We start from the raw sequence: 25,392 nt of genomic DNA on the forward strand, positions 1-25,392 counted from the left end.
TCTATCAAATCTTCTCTCAACTTTCTTCAACCCCTTCAAGGGGCTTAACTCTTATTTTGAGGGGCTAGTTAGCTCAGTTGGCACAACAGCATGGTGTGATCCCCATTCTGGGAATTACATTCTTACTCTTCCTTGTAGCAAGATCAGTCACAGCACAACCTATAGTTAGGCAACCCTCTCATACTCAAGGATGCTTGCTGAAGTTAAGGAAACATAAATTCCTTGCTCTTCAAGTGTTATTTTTAACCTCGAGACCTGTAATCTCACTAAATCTTGAGTTAATTAGCTTGTGTTACAAAATATCCAGGATGTCCAGCTGACATTGTATAAAAACTGTCAAATCAGGAAAGACAACCGTGCTCTTTTTTAATATATATTTAACTGTAAACATCAACATTTTATTGTCCTACAAAACCTAGGAATTGGCTTATTGTATAAAAAAACAACCATCTGTGCCACAGTAATGGGACAGAGATAGTAACACTGATATATCAAGAAATGTCAACAGGAACAGAATTAGCAATAAATGCAGGAAAAGTTCACTAGTAAGATGGAATTCCTCAGATGGTCATGTTCTATGGTTCTGATTCTACGAATTGCTTTGGGGAATTTAAAAATTCATTTTCAGGTTATTGCTATATGCGAAACCATGGTCTTTGTTTACTTTCAATTGTGGTTAAGAACCTTGTTCGTGAGGAGCATTAATGCTTTTAGTAATGGCAGGGTAATCTGGGAGAAACAGACTGTTCGATTGGGTGATCCGATCAGTTAGCGAGCAATGTATGCTTTCTGAATAGCCATGGGAAGTCAGAATGTAGTGAAGATAGACAGTTTGGATGTCCAATGAGGAAATGTGTCTGGAGGTCATGTGATAACAGCTGGCATATATCCCATTAGTTTCAGTGATGTTTAAGGGGAGGGTGACTCAAATGCAGGATTACAATCATTGCCCTCTTTGTCCACAGCTTCCAGTGGCTAGGTTCACCAATTCAGCGAGCGCTGGGTTTACAACTAACTATTTATTTTCATTTGTGAAAATTAGTTGGGATTCTTTAGCAAGGGGTGTACGCAGTGGTAGTATCCCTCCTGCTGAACCAGAAGTCCCATCTGCTCCAGAGGTATGTCATACATTCTCTGTACAGGTTGATTAAAAATATCTATACCTCTCACACCATTCAAATTGGGAACTAGAGGCAGATGTCAAGCAGAAAGTAGAGTTGGTAAACTGAGATAGACATGCATTTGTGTAGCTCTTTTGACAACCTTTGGATATCCCAAAGTGCTTCACAGCCAATTTGTACTTTAGAGGTGTCATCATAATTACAATGGAATCATGTGGATTATTGGCACATGGCAAGTTTCCAGAAACAGCAATGTAGTGAATCCTAGAATCTCAACAGTGTGGAAGCAGGCCATTCAACCCATTGAGTCCACAGCGGCCCTCCAAAGAGCATCCCACCCACCCATACCCTATTCCTATAACCCTGCATTTCCTGTGGCTAATCTACACATCCCCAGACACTATGGGTAATTTGGCATGACCAATCCACCTAACCTGCACATCTTTGGATTGTGGAAGGAAAGTGGAGCACCTGGAAGAAGCCCATGCAGAAATGGGGAGAATTTGCAAACTCCCCGTAGACAGCCATCCGAAGCTGGAATCGAACTTTGGTCTCTTGCACTGTGAAGCAACACTGCTAGCCACTGAGTCAATGTGCTACTCATGGTGATGACCAGATCACCCTTTTTTTGTGATATTGATTGATTGTGATATTGAGGAATAAATATTGGCCAGGTCATTAGGGATATCTCTCCTGCTTTTAGTAAAAGTAGTGCCAAGGGATCTTTTACATCAACCCAAACCTTGGTTGAATATCTTATCAGAAGATCAGTGCCACCAACTGTGCAGCACTCTCTAGGTACTGACAGCCTTCATTTTTCCATTCAAGTCTTAAATGGATTCAAACCCAGAATCTTGTGACTCAAAAGGTAAAAATCCTATCAACTGACACAAAAGCTGTGATTTTAGTGATCAGGTTTCTAAGGAGGCCACAAGTTAGATAGTGGAAGTGGTTTTGAAGAGAATTCCCAAGAAATGTGTGCCAATAGAATGAGAATGAGCCACATATCAGAGACTGAAGAGGATATCTCACGCTGTAACCTCACAGCCGCCCATGGAATGATGGAACAGGCTTGCGGGGACTGAACGTTCCTCTCCAATTGTGGAGATTATTACAATAGATCCAATTCACAAGATCTCAGAGGGACCGGGTGGAGTTTGAGATGGAAAAGTACAAAATGAGCCCAAGGTGCATGATGGCTGCCCTGGGAAGATAGCCCCCGTGGTTAGGTCACACTTTCATCAACCCCATGAAAGTCGAGTCTTTCGCCATGACAATGGCTGCAGAATTTCGAGGAATCACCAGTTCTATGATGTCCCCTTTTTGTAGCCTGTAGATACCTTCAAAAAGAAAACACAAAACAAATTATCTTCACTGTTAAAAAATGCGTAGGTGCATTTATACGGGAAACTACATAAGTGTACGATGAAGAAGGGGATACAGGATTATTCTGAAGGCAGAATGAGAACAGCTGAGAGCAGCAAAAATGCTGGCAAGAGCATAGTTCCTTGAAAATGTAGTTGCAGGTAGACAGGGGTGAGGAAGAAGGCGTTTGCCACATCTGCCTTCATTGGAAATGCATTGTGTGTAGGAGTTGTACAGGACATTGAGTAGGCCACTTTTAGAATACTGTGTTCAGTGCTGGCCCCCCTGCAATAGAAAAGATGTTGTTAAACTTCAAAGGGTTTGGAAAAGATTTACAAAGATGTTGCCAGGATTAGAGGGTTTCGGCTAGAGGGAGAGGCTGAATAGGCTGTGGCTATTTTCCCTGGAGCATTGGAGGCTGAGGGGTGACCTTACAGAGGTTTACAAAATCGTGCGGGGCATGGATAGGGTGAATAGCCATGGTCTTTTCCCTAAGGTAGGGGAGTCCAAAATAGAGGTAATTGGTTTAAGATGAGAGAGGAAATATTTAAAAGGGACCTGAGGAGCAACTTTTTCACAGAGAGGGTGGGGGTGTGTATGGAACAGGATGCCAGGGGAAGCAGGTACAATTACAACATTGAAAAGGCATCGGGATAGGTACATGAATAGAAAGGGTTAGAGGGACATGGGCGAAATGCTGGCAACCGGGACAAGATCAGTTTAGGATATATGGTCCAAAGGGTCTGTTTCTTTGCTGTATAACTCAAAGATTCTAAATGTCCTGTTTATGCAGATTCTTTGAATATAAAACCTTGCTGACAGGAACAGGAGGAATCCATTCAACCGCACAACCTTTGTGTCATTCAATGCAAATCATGGCAGATCTGCAATCAAACTCTATATACCTGCCATTGTTTCATAACCTTTATATGTTTAGATAAGAGTACCCTAATAATGTCAGATTTAAAATTAAACTACTGAGCATCAAATGACCATTTCTGAAAAATAAATTCAACATTCTTCCATACTTGTTCGTGCAGAAGTGTTCCCAAATTTTATGCTGAAGGAGATCTGATTCTAATTCCAGAGATAGTACAATAGTAGTTCATCCACTTCACCAACACCATCCACCCCAGCCTTAAGTTCAGCTGGACCATCTCTGTCTGATGCCTTTCTCTCCTTCCTGGACCTCTCTGTTTCCATCTCTGGCAAACACCTGGAAACCGATATCCATTTCAAGCCCACCGACTCCCAGGACTACCTAGAATACACCTCCTCCCACCCGCCTTTCTGCAAAAATGCCATCCCCTATTCCCAATCCCTTCACCTCTGCCTCATCTGCTCCCAGGATGAGGCACCCCACTCCCCGACATCTCAGATGTCCTCATTTTTCAAGGAGTGCAATTTCCCCCCCTCTTCAGTAGTTGACAACGGCCTCGACCGTGTCTTACGCATTTCTAGCAGCTCATCCATCACGCCCCCTCCCTGCAATAACACTCAAAACAGGATCTCCCCACCTTTATCTGCTTTCTGGAGGGACCACTCCCTCCGTGACTCCCTTGTCTATTCCACACTCCCCTCCAGCCCCACCACTCCTGGCACTTTTCCCTGCAACTGCAGGAAGTGCGACACCTACCCCCACACCTCCCCCCCTTCACCCCCATCCCAGGCCCCCACACACCCCCCTCACCCCCATCCCAGGCTCCAAGAAGACCTTCCACATCAAGCAAATCTTCATCTGCACATCTGCTAATGTGGTATACTGTATCTGCTGTTCCCGCTGTCCTCTACACCAGGGAAACCAAGCGGTGGCTTGGGGACTGCATTGTGGAACACCTGCGCTCAGTTCACACTAAATAACTGCACTTCCCAGTCACAAACCATTTCAACTCCCCCTCCCATTCCTTAGACGACATGTCCATCCTGGGCCTCCTGCAGTGCCACAACGATGCCACCTGAAGGTTGCAGGAACAGCATCTCATATTTCGCTTGCAACCCAATGGTATCAAGGACTTCACAAGCTTCAAAATATCCCCTCCCCCAACTGCATCCCAAAACCAGCCCAGCTTGTCCCCGTCTCCCTAACCTGTCCTTCCTCTCACCTATCCCCTCCTCTCACCTCAAGCCCTACCCCCATCTCCAACCTACTAACCTCATCCCGCCCCCTTGACCTGTCCATCCTCCCCAGACTGACCTATCCCCTCCCTACCTGCCCACCTATACTCTCCTCTCACCTATCTTCTCCTCTATCCATCTTGTATCCACCTCCCCCTCTTTCCCTATTTATTTCAGAATCTCCTTCCCCTCCCCCATTTCTGAAGAAAAGTCTAGGCCCGAAACATCGGCTTTCCTGCTCCTCTAATGGTGCTTGGCCTGCTGTGTTTATCTAGCTCGACACCTTGTTATCTCTGGTTCCAATTCCAGTTCACTTTTTCCTAGACAATCCAAGGGAAACAGTTTCTCTCCATCTATCATATCAATTCCCCTACTGTCTTTAAATGTTGATCAAATTCCACCCAAATTCCAAAGAATTGTATTCCAAGTAACACAAATGAAGATGTATAGTTTCCACGTATAATTTAAATCTTCACATCCAGGTTTCTTCCTAATGAGTCTATGCTGCTGATCCTTCCCTTAAGCTTTGTTGCCCAGTATTAAATCTGGAAGACCATGATCAATCTATAATACCTAACTGACATTCACAATGCAGCACCACGTTGGAGAATGTGGCACCTTGCACTTACAATGCTCTGTCTGCCTTTCAGGGTAGATGTAAAAGATGCTGTGTCAAAGGGGCACAGCAGAATCCTATCCAATATCTATTTGCAAAGCAATGTCACCAAAAATATCGATTATCTAGTATTACAAAGTGTGGAGCTGGATGAACACAGCAGGCCAAGCAGCATCTTAGGAGCACAAAAGCTGACATTTTGGGCATAGACCCTTCATCAGAAAAGGGGGATGGGGAGAGGGTTCTGAAATAAATAGGGAGAGAGGGGGAGGCGGACTGAAGATGGATAGAGGAGAAGATAGGTGGAGAGGAGGGCATGGGTAGGGAGGGGATAGGTCAGTCCGGGGAGGACGGACAGGTCTAGGGGGCAGGATGAGGTTAGTAGGTAGGAAATGGAGGTGCAGCTTGAGGTGGGAGGAGGGGATAGGTGAGAGGAAGAACAGGTTGGGCAGGCTCGGACGAGCTGGGCTGGTTTTGGGATGCAGTGGGGGGAGGGGAGATTTTGAAGCAGGTGAAATCCACATTGATACCATTGGGCTGCAGGGTTCCCAAGTGGAATATGAGTTGCTGTTCCTGCAACCTTCGGGTGGCATCGTTATGGCACTGCAAGAGGCCCATGATGGACATGTCATCTAAGGAATGGGAGGGGGAGTTGAAATAGTTTGCGACTGGGAGGTGCAATTGTTTACTGCGAAACGAGCACAGGTGTTCTGCAAAGCGGTCCCCAATGTAGAGGAAGCCACACCGTGTACAGCAGATGCAGTATACCACATTGGCGGATGTGCAGGTGAACATCTGCTTGATGCGGAAAGTCATCTTGGGGCCTGGGATGGGGGTGAGGGAGGTGGTGTGGGGGCAGGTGTAGGTCAGTATTTTGTCACATTTATATATTCGTTTGTGCAGCCTGTTTGCATTTCCAACATTACAACAACTGCATTGTCAAAAAGACATTTTATTGTTTGTAACGAGTTTGATTCCTTGAGGTGGTGAAACAGGCTGTATAAATACAATCTATTTTGAAAGTTTAAAATCTGAGTAAACGAGTCATTTCAAACAGGGGAACTGAGTTAAGAGTTATTGTCTTGTGGTACCATTACTTAAAGCAAGTAATGTATTTGAGCAGTTTTACAGAGAAAAACTATTTCCTCTGATAGTGGGCAATCCAGAACATGAGTTGGGGATGGCTAGAAGCTTAAAATTCAAGCCAGGCCACTCAGATGATTTCAGGAAGTAGTTTTTAACCTGAGCAGGGATCTAATATTCTTGAATAGATTTGTAGCTTGGGTTGTGGACGCTGTGGTTGGTTTGCTTGCTGAGCTGGTTCATTTGTTTGCAGTTTTCACTACCCTGTTGGGTAACATCATCAGTGCAGCCTCCGATGAAGCATTGTTGTCTTTCCCTGCTTGCTATTTAAACTCTGGGGTCCAGTGGAGTTGATTACCTCATTTCTGGTTTTTCTTTGCAGTGGTGTATATATAGGGTCTAATTCTATGTGTTTATTGATGGCCTTCTTGGTGGAGAACCAGACCTCCAGGAATTCCCGTGCCTGTCTCTACTTGGCTTGTCCTAGGATTTTGACATTGTCCCAGCTGAACTGGTGGTCCTCCTTGTCTGTATGTATGGAGATGAGTGAGTATTGGTTGTGTCTTTTTGTTGCTAATTGGCATTTATGTACTCTCGTAGCAGCTTTCTTCCTGTCTGTCTAATGTAAAGTTTGCTGCAGTCCTTGTATATTATGTTGGTTCTGTCTGTCGTGGGTAAGGGGTCTTCAGTTCTTGTTAGCAGCTGGCGTAGGGTTGATGTAGTTTGTGTCCCACTCTGATGCCCAGTGGCCATAGGTTAGAGAACTGACCACAAGACTCCTACAGCCACTGGGCATCACAGTGGCACACAATCCTACATCAACACTGCACTGATGATGTTACCCAGCAGGGTAATGAAATGTCTGCAAACTAGTGAGCAGGGATCTTTTGAGTGCTGTCCATCTGTTGAGGCTAGTAGCGTATTGTAACTTTCAAAACTGACATTTGCAGACCTTTGTTTGGCAACAGAGTTAAAAGGTTACAGAACCAAAGTGGCTGGATGCAGTTAAGGTACAGATCAGGAACAGAAAATGATTCATTGGGCAGTCTTGAGGCTGAATGCCTCATCCTGTTCCTCTTTGTTAAAGGATCGACATTCCTATTTGTAAGTTACTTCCCAGAACAGAGCAAGGAAGACTTGTTGCAATTATATAGGACTTTGATGAGGAGTACTGTTGGCACTTAGTCTCCTTACATGAGCAACGTTGTGTGAGAGGTGCTGCAACAAAGGTTCACCAGACTGATTCCCAGGATGAGAAGGTTATACTATGTGGAGAGATTCAGTACAATAGGCTTATATTACTGGAGCTTAAAAGAATAGGATGTGATTTCATCAAAATGTATAAAGTTCTTACAGGACTTTAAGGGTATATGTCAAGAAGCTCTTTCCCTGCCTGGAAAGTGTTGAACCAAGGGGGATTAGTTCTAGTAAGGTGTTTGTCATTTAGGATCAAGACGAGAAGAAACGTCTTTAGTCAAATAGTTATGAACTTCGGAATTTTCTACTTCAGAGAGCTGAGAGTGCTCAGTCAATAAATATATTCAGGACTGAGATTCATAGACTTCTAGCCACAAAGGGAAACAAGGTCTAAGAAGAGTGGAAGATCACCGGAGATCTTTTTGATGGTGGAACAGGTTCAAATGGTTGAATACCCTTCTCCTGCTTCTATTCCTTATCCTCTTACAATGGAGTTCTTGATGTATTAGAAATATATATTTGTTGAGTTTAATAGCTATCACTGTCAATAAGTATATGTTTAATTGAGTAGAACTGAGGACAACAGTCAGGCTGTCATGTTGCAGCTTTCTAAGAGTTTGGTTAGGTCACATTTAAACTATTGCATTCAATTCTGGTTGTAACATTACAGGAAGAATGTGGAGGCAATGGAGAGAGTGCGGAAGAGGTTTACCAGGATGTTACCTGATTAGAGGGTATGAGCTCTAAGGAGAAGTGAGAAAAACTTGGGTTGTTTTCTGTGGAGTAGTGGATTCAGGAGGGAGACTTGACAGAAATCTATAAAACATTGAGATGCATAGAAAAGGTTGAGAGTCAGCATCTTTTTCCCAGAGTTAAGGACCAAGGACAAACAGAAGGTATTAGCTTAATTTGGCATCATGTTCAGCACAACATTGTGGGCCAAACGGCCCATTCCTGTGCTGTACAGTTCTCTGTTCTAATAGAAGCAGTTATGGAAAGAAACTTTAACAGGGGATTCTATACACTATGAACATGGAAATTGTCACCCTAATTGTTGAATTCTGACAGTTTGCTACCATTATAATAATCTGAAGCTCCATTATATAGTGGTCATTTTGGAATCCCATGGATATAGATAGCCTCCAGGCACAGCAGAATGTGAGCCAAGTTAGACAGAGATAGCCATTAATAGTCCTGAGGTCATTTCCCTCTGACAAACAGGGAATAAAAGGAGATGGTATGAATGGGGACACATCTACTTTGGAACAGGGGTGCAATAAAGCAGAAGAGAATGCTTACCTGCACTGTAGCAGGTGTTGAAAGGCTGTTCCTCTGGCATATTCTGGGTGCATCTGAGCAGCGTCTCTCCCTCTTTCTGACTTTTCTGTTCCTTTCTTTTCACGACATGACCCATGACAAATGTGTGGTCCTTATACAGGACCTGGGCAAAGTGTCAAAATGACTCAGTCAGTACTGGAGTGGTACCAAGCCCTTGCCCCACTGTCCAACCCCATCAAGATTTCTAGTTACAGCATGATCTCCTCAAATGAAGGAACACAGTGCATTCTAGATCACAACAATTTGCTATTGTAAATCATTTAATGCTCTGGGGAATGTGGGTTTGTTTGAATTGCACTGTAGCAATCTGATTTTAAAGTAGAACTCAAGAAATGTCTAGCCTAATGGTGACCATGTATCATCTGGGTTACTTATGCCCTTTAGGAAAGGAAATCTGCTGCCCTAACCTGGTCTGGCCTGTACGTGACTCCAGACCCTCAGCAATTTGATGGATTCTTAACTGGAACTATTTGGGATGGAAAATAAATGCTGGCCTAGACACTAATGCCCATATCCCATGAACACACTGTATTGATTTTGTTGATTGAATTATTCATATGCTCATTTTTTTTTCTTTCATTCATTCCTTCATTAATTTGCTCTGGTCACTCATTTATTCATTCATTCATTCTTTCTTTCAGTCTTTCTCTCCCTCTTTCTCTATCATTTCGCCTTCTCCATCAAACCAAGTCAATATTCAGGGATCAGTGCCATCTGGGACAAGGGACTACACCCATCACTAACCAAAGCATCTGGCTATGAGTTTCTGGCTATTGAAGATGCATTCTTGTCCTTACCTGGGTGTAAATAAGATAGTAACCATTCCCTTTAATGGCGATTGTACTGTTGTTCTGTTCAAAGGATTCCCCAGTGTGTAGGATCTTCTGCCAGTGAATAATGGTACTGTCACCTATAAGAAGCATCAGGGGAGGGCACAGAAGAGAATGCACATGATCATTCTGATAAATATCACCAGCCTTCCTCCGTGAACTCTGTATCTTCTCCTCTTTCTTTAATCACTTGGATGTCTTTTAGTGCCTTATCCACTCTTCACTGAGAAATTAAGATAGCAAATAGTTACAGTTCAATTGCCTCGCACTATCACAACCTACCTCAAACTTGTCCTTAGCCATTAACAGTGAATGTCTGTTTGGTGATAGGGGCAGCATTGGTCATTCTCCATTAAGGAAGTTTACTTGAGACCCTTCACCCCAGACATGGTTTGCAATCTTTCAGTTCTGGACTATCACTTGTCCTCCTCTCCAAACCATAAATCCAACAAACCTCACTAGCCTCAAGGAACGTAGGAACAAGAGTAGGCCATTCAGACTTTTCAAGCCTGTATTGCAATTTAATTAGATCTTAGCTGATCTGTACTGTCACTCCATTTACTCATCTCTGTTCCATAATACAGCTCCTTACTCAACTAAAAATTTCCAATTGACTCTCAACCTTGACAGCATTTTCAGGCTTAAAGATTTAAAGATTTTTTTCAATGTTTCTTAAACAGCATCTTCCAAGCCCATGACTTCCAACAACCAAAAGGACAAGGGCACCAGATACACAAGAACACCACAACAACACTTTCTGCAAGCCAAGCATCAGCCTGACTTGGAAATATATCACTGTCCCTTCAGTGTCGCTGGGTCAATATCCTGGAACTCCCTCCCTAATGGTACTTAGTGTGTCCCCACACCATACAATGCAACAGTTCAAGGTAGCAGTTCACTACCACTTTCTCAAGGTCAGCTAGGATTAAGAAATAAATGCTGGCCCAGCCAGCAACACCCACATCCTATTGAAGGATAATCTCTAAAAGTGCTTCTTAACATCACTCCTAAATGACCTGCCTTTAATTTTAAGTTCTAGAACATAGAACATAGAACATTACAGCATAGTACAGGCCCTTCGGCCCTCGGTGTTGTGCTGACCTGTCATACCAATCTCAAGCCCATCTAACCTACACTATTCTGTGTATGTCCATATGCTTATCCAATGACGACTTAAATGTACCTAAAGTTGTCGAATCTACTACCGTTGCAGGCAAAGCGTTCCATTCCCTTATTACTGTCTGAGTAAAGAAACTACCTCTGACATCTGTCCTATATCTTTCACCCCTCAATTTAAAGCTATGTCCCCTCGTGCTCGCTGTCACCATCCTAGGAAAAAGGCTCTCCCTATCCACCCAATCTATCCTCTGATTATTTCATATGTTTCAATTAAGTCACCTCTCAACCTTCTTCTCTCTAACGAAAACAGCCTCAAGTCCCTCAGCCTTTCCTCGTTAGACCTTCCCTCCATACCAGGCAACATCCTAGTAAATCTCCTCTGCACCCTTTCCAAAGCTTCCACATCCTTCTTATAATGCGGTGACCAGAACTGTACGCAATACTCCAAGTGCGGCTGCACCAGAGTTTTGTACAGCTTCACCATAACCTCTTGGTTCCGGAACAGTCCACCAGATGCTTTTGTTTCTCTTTATTGAACCTATTAAACCTTTTAATCAAATTCTACCAATTATCTGATCTTCAGCTATCACCCCGGAACATTTAGAAGCTGTTCACCCTCACCTCTCCCTTCCAACTTGTTCCTTTCCACTTACCCTGGCCCTATATACCAACCTACCATTTCTCTGTCCCACTCATCCCCTGCCTCTGCTCTTTCTCTCTTCCGGTCTTGTTTCCCTCCATCTCCATCTTCTTCCACATCCCCTCCACCTTCCTCAACCCTCCCATTTCTCCAAATCACCATGTCTCCCAATCTCCTGTCTCTCTCCTCTCCCTCTCTCTCCCCCTGTCCCTTTCAATCTCCTTCCATCAATCCCTCCAACCTCCCCATCCCTCTCTGTGCCTTTCCCCACCTCTGTTCTCTTCTCCATTTCCCTGTCCCTCCCAACCCCCTCTTACGTACCACCCTTCCATCCTCCTAAGACATCTAATACCCAATCCTTTCCTAATGACTTACTCTCCAACATTCATGCTGGAATACTCTGAAGTTGCTGAGGATGATACAAGGTTCTGGAATTCTGTTCCCTGGGACCAAAGTCCCACAATTTGTTCATGATCATTGACAATAGCCATGACTCACCCTGTAATTGATAAGAGGACGGTACCAGGTGGATCAATGAGTTTCTTCCTGGAAGGAATGAGAACAAGGATCAGTGATGATGGTTATAGCTCAAACCCAAACCCCATGGCATTGCTCACAGGTGGGCTTGCTTACAGGTGCATTCAAATCTGCTCCATGGCCTTACTCTTCCCTCATTCCAGCCTGAGCTTTGCTGAAAAAGAGACACACATGCTGAAGATTTCCATCTTGCACACATCAGGAAAAATGCAAGAACGCCAAATTTCAGGAGATCACCACAATGTACTTCACAAGAAAGGGATGCTGATTGTTTGTTAGGTCGACCATGAGGCATTGCTGGGAGAAGGCAACAGCAATGTATCAGTGATAATGGGAACTGCAGATGCTGGAGAATCCAAGATAACAAAGTGTGGAGCTGGATGAACACAGCAGGCCAAGCAGCATCTCAGGAGCACAAAAGCTAACGTTTCGGGCCTAGACCCTTCATCAGAGAGAGCAATGTATATGGTTCTTTTTCTCCTGTAGAGTAAACTGTTGTGATATTTTAAAATTTGGCAATCTTGTATTTGTCCTGATGCGAGTAAAACTTTGTCTTTTCAGCAATTACTCCACCCTCCTCAAGGCCCTGCTTAAAAGATTAAAGTGTCCCTGCAATTGTGCAGAGCTTTGGCACAGTCAAACCAGAAGTACTGTGTACAGTTTTGGTTCTCATACCCAAGGAAGGACAGAGCAGGAGTGCAAACAAGGTTCATTAGCCTCATTGCTGGAATGACAAGCTTGGACAGATTGAATAGCTAAGGCCTACAGCATTAGAATGTGCAAGAATGTAAGGCTTCCCTATTGAAACAAAATTCTCAGGGAGCTTAAGAGATAATAGGAACTGCAGATGTTGGAGAATCCAAGACAACAAAATGTGAGGCTGGATGAACACAGCAGGCCAAGCAGCATCTCAGGAGCACAAAAGCTGACGTTTCGGGCCTAGACTCTCTGATGAAGGGTCTAGGCCCGAAACGTCAGCTTTTGTGCTCCTGAGATGCTGCTTGGCCTGCTGTGTTCATCCAGCCTCACATTTTGTTCTCAGGGAGCTTGATTGTTAGTAGCTGGGATAATGATTTTCCTTATAGGAGACTATGGCATAGGGTCACAAGAAGTCAGCAATTTTAGACTGAGATGAAGAGAAATGCCATCACTAAGAGCGTTGTGAAATTTTGTGATTATCTTAGACCGTTATGAATGAGTACATTGAAAACTGACGGAGATTAACTAAAGTTTTAGGAAACTAATAAAATTGTGGAATAAGATGGGCAATTGAGGTAGAAGTCAGCCATACTTACATTGAATGGTGGAGCAAGCAAGACAGGCTGAAAGAACAAAATTTTGCTCTCATTTCTTATACTCAACCCTTTGACATCTCAGATTGCTGTGCTCCTCTAACCACTACATCTTGTCTACTTCCCTCTCCACCATTGCTACCTTCAGTTGCCTGCACCCTAAACTTTAAAATACTCTTCCTAAACCTCTCCCTGCCACCTCCTTTAGGACAGTCTCAAAAACCTCCCTGTTTTCCCGAAAGCTTTTGGCTACCTGTCATAACATCTCCCTATGTGCCTCAGTATGAGACTTTTGTTTGGAAATCACAACTGTGAAATGTCCATTTGCAAAATTGCAGGCGCTGCAAAAATGCAGATTGCTGTTCTTGTTGAAAGTTGAATGATCAGCCCTGATCAACTTCAGTGCAAGCTCAAAGGATCAAGTGAACGATTCCTGCTCCTGTTTAGAATGTTTCAATAAACACATTGCATCAATCTGTGACTCAACCTCAATGGAAATGGCAATTTATGCTCAGTGACAATGACGGACTCTCTATAGAGGTGAAACTTCTCTGTCTCAGCCCCGAGCAAATCCATCTGGGCAGAATTAGTTTGAGGGACATTTTCCAATATCAGAGGAATTTTACCGTCAGCAAGAACATTGCAATAAGGCAAAGTGAAAAATGTACTAAGTCAGCACTTCAATTTCTACCATGCGCTTCACAACCTGTGTCATTGCCGCTGCCTCCTCCCCTCCAGCACTTTACACCCGTCCAAATAGTTTTTGCAATGTAGTCACTATGCCAATGTTGGAAGCATGGCAGCCAAATTGTGCACAGCAAGCTCCCATGAATGTCATTGCCATGATGCACTGATAATCCGATTTTGTGAGATTGTTTGAGGGATAAGCGTTGGCCCGAGGACCAGTGAATCCATGCCCCTGAGATTGGCAAACCATCTGTGAAACTGGTACACTGCCTCTGAGGTTGGTACACTGGCCCTTAAAATTGGTATACAACCTCTGAGATTGGTACGCTATCCGTCAGATTGGGAGATAGCTCCTGAGATTGACTGACCTAAATGTACCAATGTCCAAACTGGGGCTGAACGTGCCGTGAAAGAAAAGGAGATCAAGTTATTTTCTTATGCTCACTTCTCTGCCTGTGCCTCAGTTTGCTCCTGGAGTCTCGTTCCACACGGAGAGTTTGTCGCTCTGTTTCCCTGCGTTGGAAGCGGGCATGATGCGGGTTTTCCCATTGTGGAGGTATGGGTGAGGGATTGCCAGGTGACCTCGTGTTACCCATCGCATGGGAGACCTGTGGGTAGAGCCTGCGTCAGAGGGTCATTCCAAAACAGAAACACAAGTCAGCAAAAAAAAAGACGGAGTTTGGGCCTCAAACTTTGAGGGGGTTAATCTGGAAAATTCCCAAATTGTGCTGCCCCAAGGTGAGAAAATTTTCAAAATGCCACTTCTAATGTCGTTTCCTCCTCTTTCTGAGCCATCAATTGGCATGCGGGGCTGTACTTGGTCTAGTCAGATCTTATTCCAAGTCCCACTTATACTGTATTGTTAGCTGTGGGCTAGTGCACAGAACCTAAGGGGCAACTTTTTCACACAGAGGGTGGTGCATGTATGGAATGAGCTGCCAAAGGAAATGGTGGAGGCTGGTACAGTTACAACAACATTTAAAAGGCATCTGGATGGGTTAATGAATAGGAAGGATTTAGAATAATACTGGCCAATTGTAGGCAAATGGGACCAGATTAATTTAGGATAACTGGTTGGCATGGATGAGTTGGATCGAAGGCTCTGTTTCTGTGTTCTGTGACTCTTATGACTCTTCCCTCTGTAACCTCAAGTGGTCTACTGCAGAGAGCTGTTATTCCCAGCGGACAGCCCCCAGTGTAGGAGTAAGCACTCTTGGTGGTTAGGCCAGCATTTGTTTCCCAACCATAACTGCCCCTTCAGTCATTTCAGAGGACGGTTAAGAGTCATATGCAGGCCAGACCGGGTAAGGATGGCAGATTTCCTTCCCCACTGGACAATAGCCAACCAGATTTTTTTTTTAACAAAAATTTACCACCGTTTTATTAGGACCATCATTGAGAATAGCTTCCAATTGCAAATTTTATGAACTGAATTTAACTTTCAGGGTTTCAGGATTTGAACCCAAGTCTGTAAAGCATTGACCTGAGCCACTGGAGGCCAGGTGCATTACCTTTCCTATTATTTCAAAAATATGCTTTATTCATAAAAATATCTTTGTATACATGCATAATCGCTAAAGCAGTTAGGTTCTGTACAGTAGCATATGAAGAAACAAATAAATGTTGGAGTATGATTCTATCCCACAAACAAACCACCATTACTTCCTTATACAAGACTATATTTACATATATTTTATGGCATTGAGACAACTCATTGGACCCCCATTTAACTTTGGCAGAAAGACCTCAGTCGGCGGTCTTTCCCCACTGTGCTTTGGCGGAAGCTGCCCAAGTTTTAGTGTTTCCCTCAGCACGCCGTCTTGGACCTCGGAATGTGCCAGTCTGCAACACTCTGTCAGGGTCAACTCCTTGCTCTGCAAGACCAACAGGTTTCAGACAGACCAAAGAGCATCTCTCACTGAGTGGATGGTCTTCCAGGCGCATTCGATGTTTGTCTCAGTGTGCATCTCGGGGAGCAGACCGTACAGCACAGAGTCCTGCATCACCGAGCTGCTTGCGATAAACTTCAACATAAACCACTGGCTCTTTCTCCAGACTTCCTTTGCAAAGGCCCGTTCCAGAAGGAGATCCGTGACAGTCTCTACCCCCTCACAGCTGCTTCGAGGGCAGTGTGTGATGGAGCAGAGAGTCCGGGAGAACGTAAAGGATCTCACCACCAGCCAGGTGATGTCTTGGTGCTTGTTGGAAAGTTCTGGTGATGAGACATTCTGCCAAATGACTTTGACTGTCTGGTCTGGGAACCACGTACCAGGATCCATCCTCTCCTTTTCCCTCGGTCTCAAAAGTGCTACACACTGACCAGTCCCTGATGGACCTGTGGTCAAAGGGCAAACATCATCACAAGGGATGGGTGATACAGAACGGTCCAACTACTCGGAGTGTTCCTCAGCAACGAGGCCAGTCCCATCCTTCGCAACACATGGGACAGATAGAACCTCAAATCATAGTGACACTTGGTGTTTCCATACCGAGGGTCTACATGCAGCATGATGTAGCCACACGCACAAAAAGTGGCCATCAGGATGAGAGCGGCGCTGGGTACTTTACCCGACCCCGCCCAAATGTCCCACATCCACAGTCTTGTACGTGGAGTGGCTGAAGACACGGTCCATCTTAGAGCTCCAGATGAAATTGAATATGGCTCAGGAGACTGCAACGGTCCAGCTTCGGGAAATGGGCCAGACAACAACAGAGAGACAGCCTCACCCTTTGACATCAATGGTATACCGCCAAATCCTTGGGGAAATGCAGACTCTTAACTGCTGCTTGTAAGCTACAGAGGCTCCTCACCCGTGTTGTTGGCTTGGCTTCAGCAGTTACTCTTTTCGGGAATTAGGAGGGGAATTTCTGTTGAGAAATCAGCAAATAGCAGCATATTTGCTGGTTACAGACAGCATGGGGGAGACAGATAATCATTGGCACGAGCTTGACTATTCCATAACCTCAAAGTTCAAGGATTAAATCCCAGATCCCTGCAATGACATAGGGCGGAACATTCGGGAATTACACCAACAGTCTGTCAATGCTTGCAAAAAGAAATGATGGGCAAGCCAAAGATTAATTGGAAAAAATGATTTCTCCCTCATTGCTGGCTTCAAGGATTTTAAACAAAGCTTTCAGGTTTAGGTTTAGACTTTATTGTCATGTGCGCTCAAGCACAAAAATACAGGAGTAAAGTGAAAAGTTTTAAATATTGCCACTCACACCACTATCTGAGGGACAAGGACCTGGGTACAAAAATTTAAGAACAATGTAGAAAGGAATAAGGAACTAATTTAAAAGTTAAACATTACAATCACTTAGTATAGCGTAACGTATAATAAAATTGAAAGTTAAACATTACAGGCCCTAGTCAAAAAAAAGTAGTAAAGTTAAAAGTTCAAACATCTTGTTGATGCAATGCTGTAATTACATCACTAAATGTTGAAATGTCAAGCTATTCCTCCTGAGATGCTCCCAATTTCCCATCAGAAGCACAGCTAAAGGGAAAGTTGTTAAAGGGACAAAAACCTGCAGCAACTCCTGTTAGCACTTCGCCTCCCCCCCCCCGCCCCCCCCCCATTTGCTGACCAGCATCAGTTCTCAGTCCAGCGACATTCCCATTTTGACATTCTCTTCCTTTGTTGTCCAATCCCTCCACAGCCTCCCCTCCTCTATATCTCCACAACCTCCTCCAATCCCATGAATCTCTGAGATCTCTGCACCCCTCAAATCCTGGTACTGAGCATCCCCTATTTCCCTTGCTGTACCATTGGCTAGCCTTGCCTTCAGCTGCCTGAGGCCTTAAGCTTTGCAGTCACCTCCCTGAAGTTCTTAATTTTTCTCTCTCACTTTCTCTCTCCCCTCCTTTAAGACCTGCAGCTTTGGCCAAGCATTGGATCCCCTGTGTTCACTTTGACTGGTTTTGCTATGCTAATATGCTATGCAGCTGCAGGTTGTTCTTAAGTTAATCATTCTTAACTTGCTACAATTCTTAACTTTAACAATCCTGAATATCCGATCAAAATTGTAGGGTGACAGAGCACAAGAGGTCATTCAGACTACTGTGTCTGTTTTGAAACTGCCCAATTAATTTTACTCCCCTCTGCTCTTTCCTCAACTGTCCCGCAATACCCCTCCTTTAGGGTAGATACCCCATTTGCTTTTGCGGACCACTGCTGACTATCAGGAATTGCATTGCTGTAAGATGGACAGCTTTCTCCTGCGTCGTTTTGGCTTCATCTTAAAGCGCATTCCTCATTTGTCTAACTTCCGGGCAACAGTTCTCAACTTTACCAGGGCTCATTTGATGTCTGCATCTGCTTAATTTTGTTGCCCATCCCCAATTGCTCTTAAACTGTACGGCTTGCTTGGCTATCCCAGAGGGCAGTTTCGAAGCAGCCACATCACTGTGAGTTTGGAGTCACATGTAGGCCAAAATGGGTAAGGACAATAGATTTCCTTCCCTAGTGTGAACCAGTTATTATAGCAAGCGAGTCAATACAGTGTGAAGCTGGAGGAACACAGCAGGTCAGGCAGCAGAGGAGCAGGAAAGTCAACATTTGGGTTTACACCTTTGATCAAGTCTGGGAAGGGGGAAGGGAGCTAGGAAATAAATAGGAAGGTGGTGGGGCTGGGGAAAAGGTAGGTGGGATGGTGATAGGTGGATGCAGATGTGGAGGTAGGTCATTGGAAAGGTGGGGCAGATAGATGAGAAACATAATGGACAGCTTGTGTCAGGTCAAGGAGGTGGGGATGAGGGGGAGGACTGGACATGGAATGAGGCGAATTGGGGCGGGGGGGATATATTTTTCAAACTGGTGAATTCTACATTCAGGCCGTTGAGCTGTAGGCTCCCAAGGCGGAATATGAGGTGTTGTTCCTGGGTGGTGTGTTTGTGACTTTGGAGGAAGCCCAGGATGGACATGGGAGTTAAAACAGTTGGCAACCGAAAGGTGCTGTTTACGACAGTGTAAAGAGTGCAGATGCTCTGCGAGTCGATCACCAAGTCTGTGCTTGATCTCACCGATGTAGAGGAGGCCACATCGGGAGCAAGAGATGCAAGAGACCAGGTTGGTGGACATACTGTTGGATTTGGAAAGATTGTCTGGGGCCTTGGACGGAGGTGAGAGGGGAGGTCTAGGGACAGGTATAGCACCTCCTGCATTTGCAGGGAAAGATGCTGGGTGTGGTGGGGTTGGTGGGGAGTGTGGAGCGGACGAGGAAGTTGTGAAGAGAGCGGTCCCTACGAAAAGTGGATACAGAGAATGGGGAGAGAAATATCTCTTTGGTCGTGGGGTTAGATTGTAGGTAGTGGAACTGGCTGAGATTGATACACTGGATGTGGAGGTTGGTGGGGTGGCGTGTGAGGACCAGGGGGATTCTGCCCTTATTTTTGTTGGGGAGATGAAGGGGTTTGAGGGCAGAAGTGTGGGAAATGCAAGAGATGCGGTTGAGGGCATTACGAATCACCAGAGGTGGGTGACATTGTGGTCCTTGAAATAGGACATCTGGAATGTCCAGGTGTGGAATGCTCCACCTTGGGAGCAGATGCTGTGGAGACAGAGGAATTGTGAGTATGGAATGACATTCTTTCAGGAGAATGGGTGACAGGAGGTGTAATCCGGGTGGAGATGGGAGTCAGTGGGTTTGAAATAGATGTCGGTGCTGAGACAATTACCGAAGATGGAGACAGAAGGGTCGAGGTGTCAGAGATGGTCTGGGTGAATACTGAGGTTGGGGTGAATGGTGTTAGTAAAGTTGATGAACTGTTCAAGCTCCTCGTGGGAGAATGGGGCAGTGCTAATATCGTCATCGATGTAGCAGAGGAAGAGGTGGGGGATAGTGCCAGCGTAGCTGCGAAAGAGGGACTGTTACATGTATCCTATGAAGAGGCAGACATAGCCTGTGTCCATGCGGGTGCCGATAGCCACCTCTTTAGTTACAGGAAGTGGAAGAGTTAAAGGAAAAGTTGTTGATAAGTTAAGCGTGTCTGTGGAAGGGGACTGGTTGGGCCTGTGGGAGAAGAAGAAGCAGAGGGAATCTAGGCTCTCCTCATGGCGTTGAGAGACTGGATATCCATGGTGAAGATGAGTTGTCAGGGTCCGGGAAAGTGAAAGTCTTGAGGAGGTGGAGGGTGCAGGCGGTGTCCCAAATGTAGCTGGGGGAGTTCCTGGACCAGTCGACATTGATGATTAATCTTTCTCCATCCCTGGACAATTCCTCTTCTCACATTCACTGCCCAGAGGCAGCTCCAATCCATTGTGTTGCAAAGTCCTTCCAGGGTAGGGGCAAATAAAAAAAACACATATCTCCCCCAGTCAGAATGGGAGATCAAACCCTGGGCCTACGACACACCAGGTGCCCCACTCCCCCCCAGGAAACTGTGTTACCATGGCTACATACACATCGCCATCTGGATTGTGACAGCAGAGGCTCCAATATCCTTTGCTTGCACATTGACCTGGGATCTCTCCTGCTGTCACTGCGTGCTAATGGCGTGCGTTGGAGGGACTTTTGAGACCCAACCATTTTGGCCCCATGGTCACCCGCGTTGTCTCTTTTGCCATCGAGCCCCGGGGTGGAGTTGCAACCTGGAGTTTCTTGCTCAGAGCAGGGACACTACCCACTGCACCCTCAGACCTCCTGTCCTGGAGGATTAACAACTCTCTACTCAATCCCGTGCCACCCCCTCCACTGAAACATAAATATTCCTGCTTAGTTCAAAGTTGGTGGCTCACTCCGAGACTAAAGCATAGATGAGTATAAAACTGAAATTGATATTCATTTGGGAATAACCTTTGGTGAGTAATGCAACTTGTCAATGCTTGCAATTATACCACACACAGCCAAAACAATGGTCCCTTCACATTAACACTTTTGCTTAGTCACTGTCTCAAGAAAATATTCCAGAGAAAGACATATCACTGCAATCGTCAGGTTGTTTGAATCTGAATTTCTCTCTCAATGCCCCTCTCCCTCCTCCCCAACTCCATTACTGGCTTTGCCAACCTTCCAGCAGGATTCCCCAGAAGCATTCATTAATCTCCAGGTGAAAGCCAGAACCAGGAAACACTTTCAGAGCAGAATTATTTCTTCATTTATCAAATTTCATTGGAAGACATACCCACTTCTGCAAAACAAAGGAGATCATATCTATCTGGCCAAGAGCTGTGATTCAGCCAACCAGGAAATCAAAGGTCTACTCATTTCTTGATTGGTTGTTGGAGGCCATGTGGAGGTTAGATCTCTTACAATGAGCCACTTTGTGTGAGGTTTGGGATCGTGGCCAAAACTGGGCCCAGTTGGCAGCCTTTAGTCCCAATCTCCTGTCCTTCTGAATCAAACCAATCATCCACTAACTGAGACAACAAAGTGTAGAGCTGGAAGAACACAGCAGGCCAAGCAGCATCAGAGGAGCAGGAAAGCTGATGTTTCGGGTTGGGACCCCTGTTCAGATAATCATCCACCAACTGTTGCCCATCTCTATTTGACCCTTGATGTGGTGTTGATGAGCTGCCTGCTTGAACTGTTGCAGTCCATGTGCTGAGAGCATATTGTAAGGGAGGAACTTCCAGGATTCAGCAACACTGAAGCACCAGCAATTTATTTCCAAATCAGAATGGGGCATGGTTTGGAGGGAAACGAGCAGATGGCAAGGGAACCATGCATCTGCTGCCCTTGTCTTTCTGGATGCTGGCGGTCACAGATTTGGAAGATGCCGTAGAAGGAGCTTTGCGGCAGTGCATTTTGCGTAGACACCATGCACTGCTGCTACTGAGTGGACATGGTCCCAAACAAACAGGCTGCTTTGTGCTGGATGGTATCAAACATCTTGAGTGTTGTCGGAGCTGCACCTATTCAGATAAGTTGAGAATATTCCTTTGCACTCCTCACTGTTGCCTTGTAGATGGTGGCAGGTCGGGGGGGTGGTGTATGTCAGTAAGTCACCCACAGCTGTGGTATATCCACATTTGCATCTTGATACCCCCATGTTACCGGGGAAACTGAGCTGTCTGGTGAGGAGATTTAACCCACCAGCAAGCGCAAGCCTAGACCTAAGACTGCTCCTGTAAAACCATCGACCTGGCAGACCCAGTCCTGATCACCCATGACCCCTCTGCGCTCACTGACCCAGCTGACTCCCTGCCCAGCAAAAATGCCTTCGTTTTAAAATTCCATCCTCATGTTCAAATCCTTCCACTGCCTCTCTCCAACCCCGTCATCTTCCCCAGCCCCTATAATCATGCGAGACCCCTGCACTCTGCCAGTTCTGGTCTCTTCAGCATCCTCAAATTCCACCTTCGGCAGTCACACTTTCAGCTGGCTGGGCCATGAGCTGTGGGATTCCCTCCCTAAACCTCTCCCCACCAACACCCCTCCTTTAAGGCATTCCTTTTCAACCAAACATTTGGTCACCCGTCCATTGTATCTCCTAGCGTGGCTTGGTGTTAAATCCTGCTCATTAACTTTTCCTTTGACGCAACTGGAGTTTCATAATAAGTGTCTTGTGGACTCCTCATGGATAACGCAAGCTGACAGATCCCACCTCTGTGGAATGGCATTACACAAGGGTTGCCAGCTGTATTCCTGGAAGTCCCTTTCGGCCGTCACCTCCCTTTCAGTCAGCACATTCCAGTTTACAATTCCCAAATTTTATTTTTTTTTGACAAACCTTGCTTCCCCACCCCCTGAAACTGATGGCTGTCTATTTGAACACAAATTTTGATTTCAGTGCGAGGTTCCTGGCAGAGCAAGGAAGCCCAAAGGGCTTATCAACTGACACTCCCCGTGGTTTGGAGATAATCCAGCTCCCCTTCCTCCACGTTTCTACACGAACCCGCACTCTTGTCCCTTGCAAAGGGGAATAGTTGCAAACTCACTCACGTCCAGTGACTCGCCGTCGGCCTCCCGTCTGCTGCCCCGGTCACTGCACTCCGCCCTCAGCCCCTCCAGCTCCCTCCTGAGCCTCGCCACTTCGGCTGAATGCAGCATCTGGGCGGCCAGGCACAGCAGGACTCCGGCCAGAGAGGCTACCCCCCAGGAGAACGGTGAAACCATCTTGCAGCCGGGCGACAGAAGTGATGTACGAGTTGCAGGAGCGGAGGTGCGGGCTTCTGGTCCAGAGTGGGCGGGGAAACTTTCACTGAGTCAAGTCCCAGTTTTTCAGGAATTGCTTAACAGGCTGTCAAAAACAATCACAGAACACACGGCCGATCTGTTTGTACGTCTGGCTGGCGGGGGGAGAATCACGCTGTCCAGCTCCACGTTCTGCTTGGATTCTGGTTAACAGGGCAAAAGCTGGGAAGGAGGGGGCAGACGGCCGAACTCAGGTGCACATCTGGCTAAGGGAGAGGAAGCAATGAGTGTTGGAACCATGAGGTTTCGAGCTGGGAGGGCTTCCCCTGCCTCAATTTGTGGCGAGAATGTCATCGGTTGGGTAAGGGAGGGGCGGGACGAGGGTCCAAATCCTAGAATCCTTACAATGTAGAAGCAGGCCATTCAACCCATTGAGTCTACACTGACCCTCTGAAGAGCATCCCATCCTATCTCTCTATAATACTACAGTTATCATGGCCAACCCACCCAAACCTGCACATCCCTGGGCACTCCAGGACAGTTTAGCACGGCCAATCCACCCTAACCCACACATCCCTGGACACTACGGGACAATTTAGCACGGCCAATCCACCCTAACCTGCACATCCCTGGGCACTACGGGACAATTTAGCACGGCCAATCCACCCTAACCCGCACATCCCTGGGCACTACGGGACAATTTCCCACAGCCAACCCACCCTAACACACACATCCCTGGACACTATGGGACAATTTAGCACGGCCAATCCACCCTAACCCGCACATCCCTGGGCACTACGGGACAATTTAGCACGGCCAACCCACCCTAACCTGCACATCCCTGGACACTATGGGACAATTTAGCACGGCCAATCCACCCTAACCCGCACATCCCTGGGCACTATAAGACAATTTAGCACGGCCAACCCACCCTAACCCGCACATCCCTGGACACTATGGGACAATTTAGCACGGCCAACCCACCCTAACCTGCACATCCCTGGACACTACGGGACAATTTAGCACGGCCAACCCACCCTAACCCGCACATCCCTGGACACTACGGGACAATTTAGCACGGCCAACCCACCCTAACCCACACATCCCTGGACACTATGGGACAATTTAGCACGGCCAATCCACCCTAACCCGCACATCCCTGGACACTACGGGACAATTTATCACGGCCAATCCACCTTAGCCTGCACATCTTAGACTGTAGGAGGAAACCTGAGCACCCGGAGGAAACCCACGCAGACACAGGGAGAATGCGCAAACTGCAAACAGACAGTTGCCCGAGGCTGGGTTCAAACCTGGGTCCCCTGACGCCATGAGGCTGCGGTGCTAATCACAGTCACCGTGCAGATGCTGAAATTTAAATTCAGTTTTTAAAAAGAATCTGCAATTGGCAGCTAATCCCAGCGATGATGGCCATGAAACTATTGTCAATTGTCAGGAAAACCCATCTGGTTTGTGAATGGGAAAGAGATCAGCCATCCTTACCCAGTCAGATCTACACATGACTCCAGACCTATAATGATGCAGGTGGCAGTCACACCTTCTGCCTGACAAGCCGAACCTCCACCACTCTTGGCTTTCTATCAGCAGCACGCTTGGCTCTTGACCAATCTCTGTAACAGCTGAGCACTTTGCAATTCCCAAATATCTTCCCGTCGCGGCCCTGTTTTGGTGCTTGCAATTTGCTGAGGGCCCAAAACCGTGTGGGCGTGTGGGTGGGTGTATCCATGTGTATGAGGGGTTGTGGATGGAGATGACAACATTCCCTGTTCCTATACTTAACCAGATGTCTTTTCAATGCTGTGACTTCACCCACATCCATCACTTCCTCAGGAAGTTCATTCCACATGCGAATCGCCCTCTGTGTAAAGAAGTTTGCTCCTTGTGTCTTTTCTAAATCTCTCACCTCTCATCTTAAAAATATGCCGCCGAGTCTTGTAACAGCCCAGCATGGGGAAAAGACACCAAGCATTAACCCTATCTGTGCCCCTCATGCTTTTAAAAACCTCAATACAGGTCCTCTCTCAACCTCCTATGCTCCAGTGAAAATAGTCTCAGCCTAGCCAGCCTTACTTTGTAACACAGAACATTCATTCCAGGCAATATCCTGCTAAATCTCTTCTGAACCCTCTCTAGCTCATTAATATCCTTCCTGTAACAGGGCAACCAGAGCTGGACACAGCGCTCCAGAAGAGGTCTCTCCAATGTCCTGTACAACCTCAACATGACGTCCCAACTCCTAAGCTCAAATATCTGAGCAATGAAGGCGAGTGTACTAACTATCTTTTTAACCACCCTGTCTATATGTGATTCAAATTTCAAAGAATTATGTACCTAATTTTCGAAGAATTCGGTC

At 45.9% G+C, this 25,392-nt stretch overlaps 1 protein-coding gene across 2 annotated transcripts; it reads right to left on the reverse strand.

Annotated features, from left to right (window-relative positions):
• Positions 1 to 1,488: 1,488 nt before the first annotated feature.
• LOC125448794 (tumor necrosis factor ligand superfamily member 13) lies at positions 1,489 to 24,612 on the reverse strand. Of its 2 annotated transcripts, none has more exons than XM_059642612.1 (6): positions 24,522 to 24,612; positions 14,386 to 14,548; positions 11,923 to 11,970; positions 9,633 to 9,745; positions 8,797 to 8,938; positions 1,489 to 2,461 (listed from the first exon to the last, which is right to left on the reverse strand). In XM_059642612.1, exons 1-6 carry the CDS (start codon positions 24,537 to 24,539, stop codon positions 2,352 to 2,354), a joined length of 594 nt encoding a protein of 197 aa, XP_059498595.1. In that variant the 5' UTR covers positions 24,540 to 24,612; the 3' UTR covers positions 1,489 to 2,351. The 2 variants fall into 2 exon arrangements, with proteins under 2 accessions (XP_059498595.1, XP_048380292.1); XM_048524335.2 differs by lacking the exon at positions 24,522 to 24,612 and adding an exon at positions 22,827 to 23,004.
• Between the last annotated feature and the right edge of the window lie 780 nt (positions 24,613 to 25,392).

The sequence above is a fragment of the Stegostoma tigrinum genome, chromosome 45 (genome assembly GCF_030684315.1).
Source record: "Stegostoma tigrinum isolate sSteTig4 chromosome 45, sSteTig4.hap1, whole genome shotgun sequence".
Lineage (NCBI taxonomy): Eukaryota > Metazoa > Chordata > Chondrichthyes > Orectolobiformes > Stegostomatidae > Stegostoma > Stegostoma tigrinum.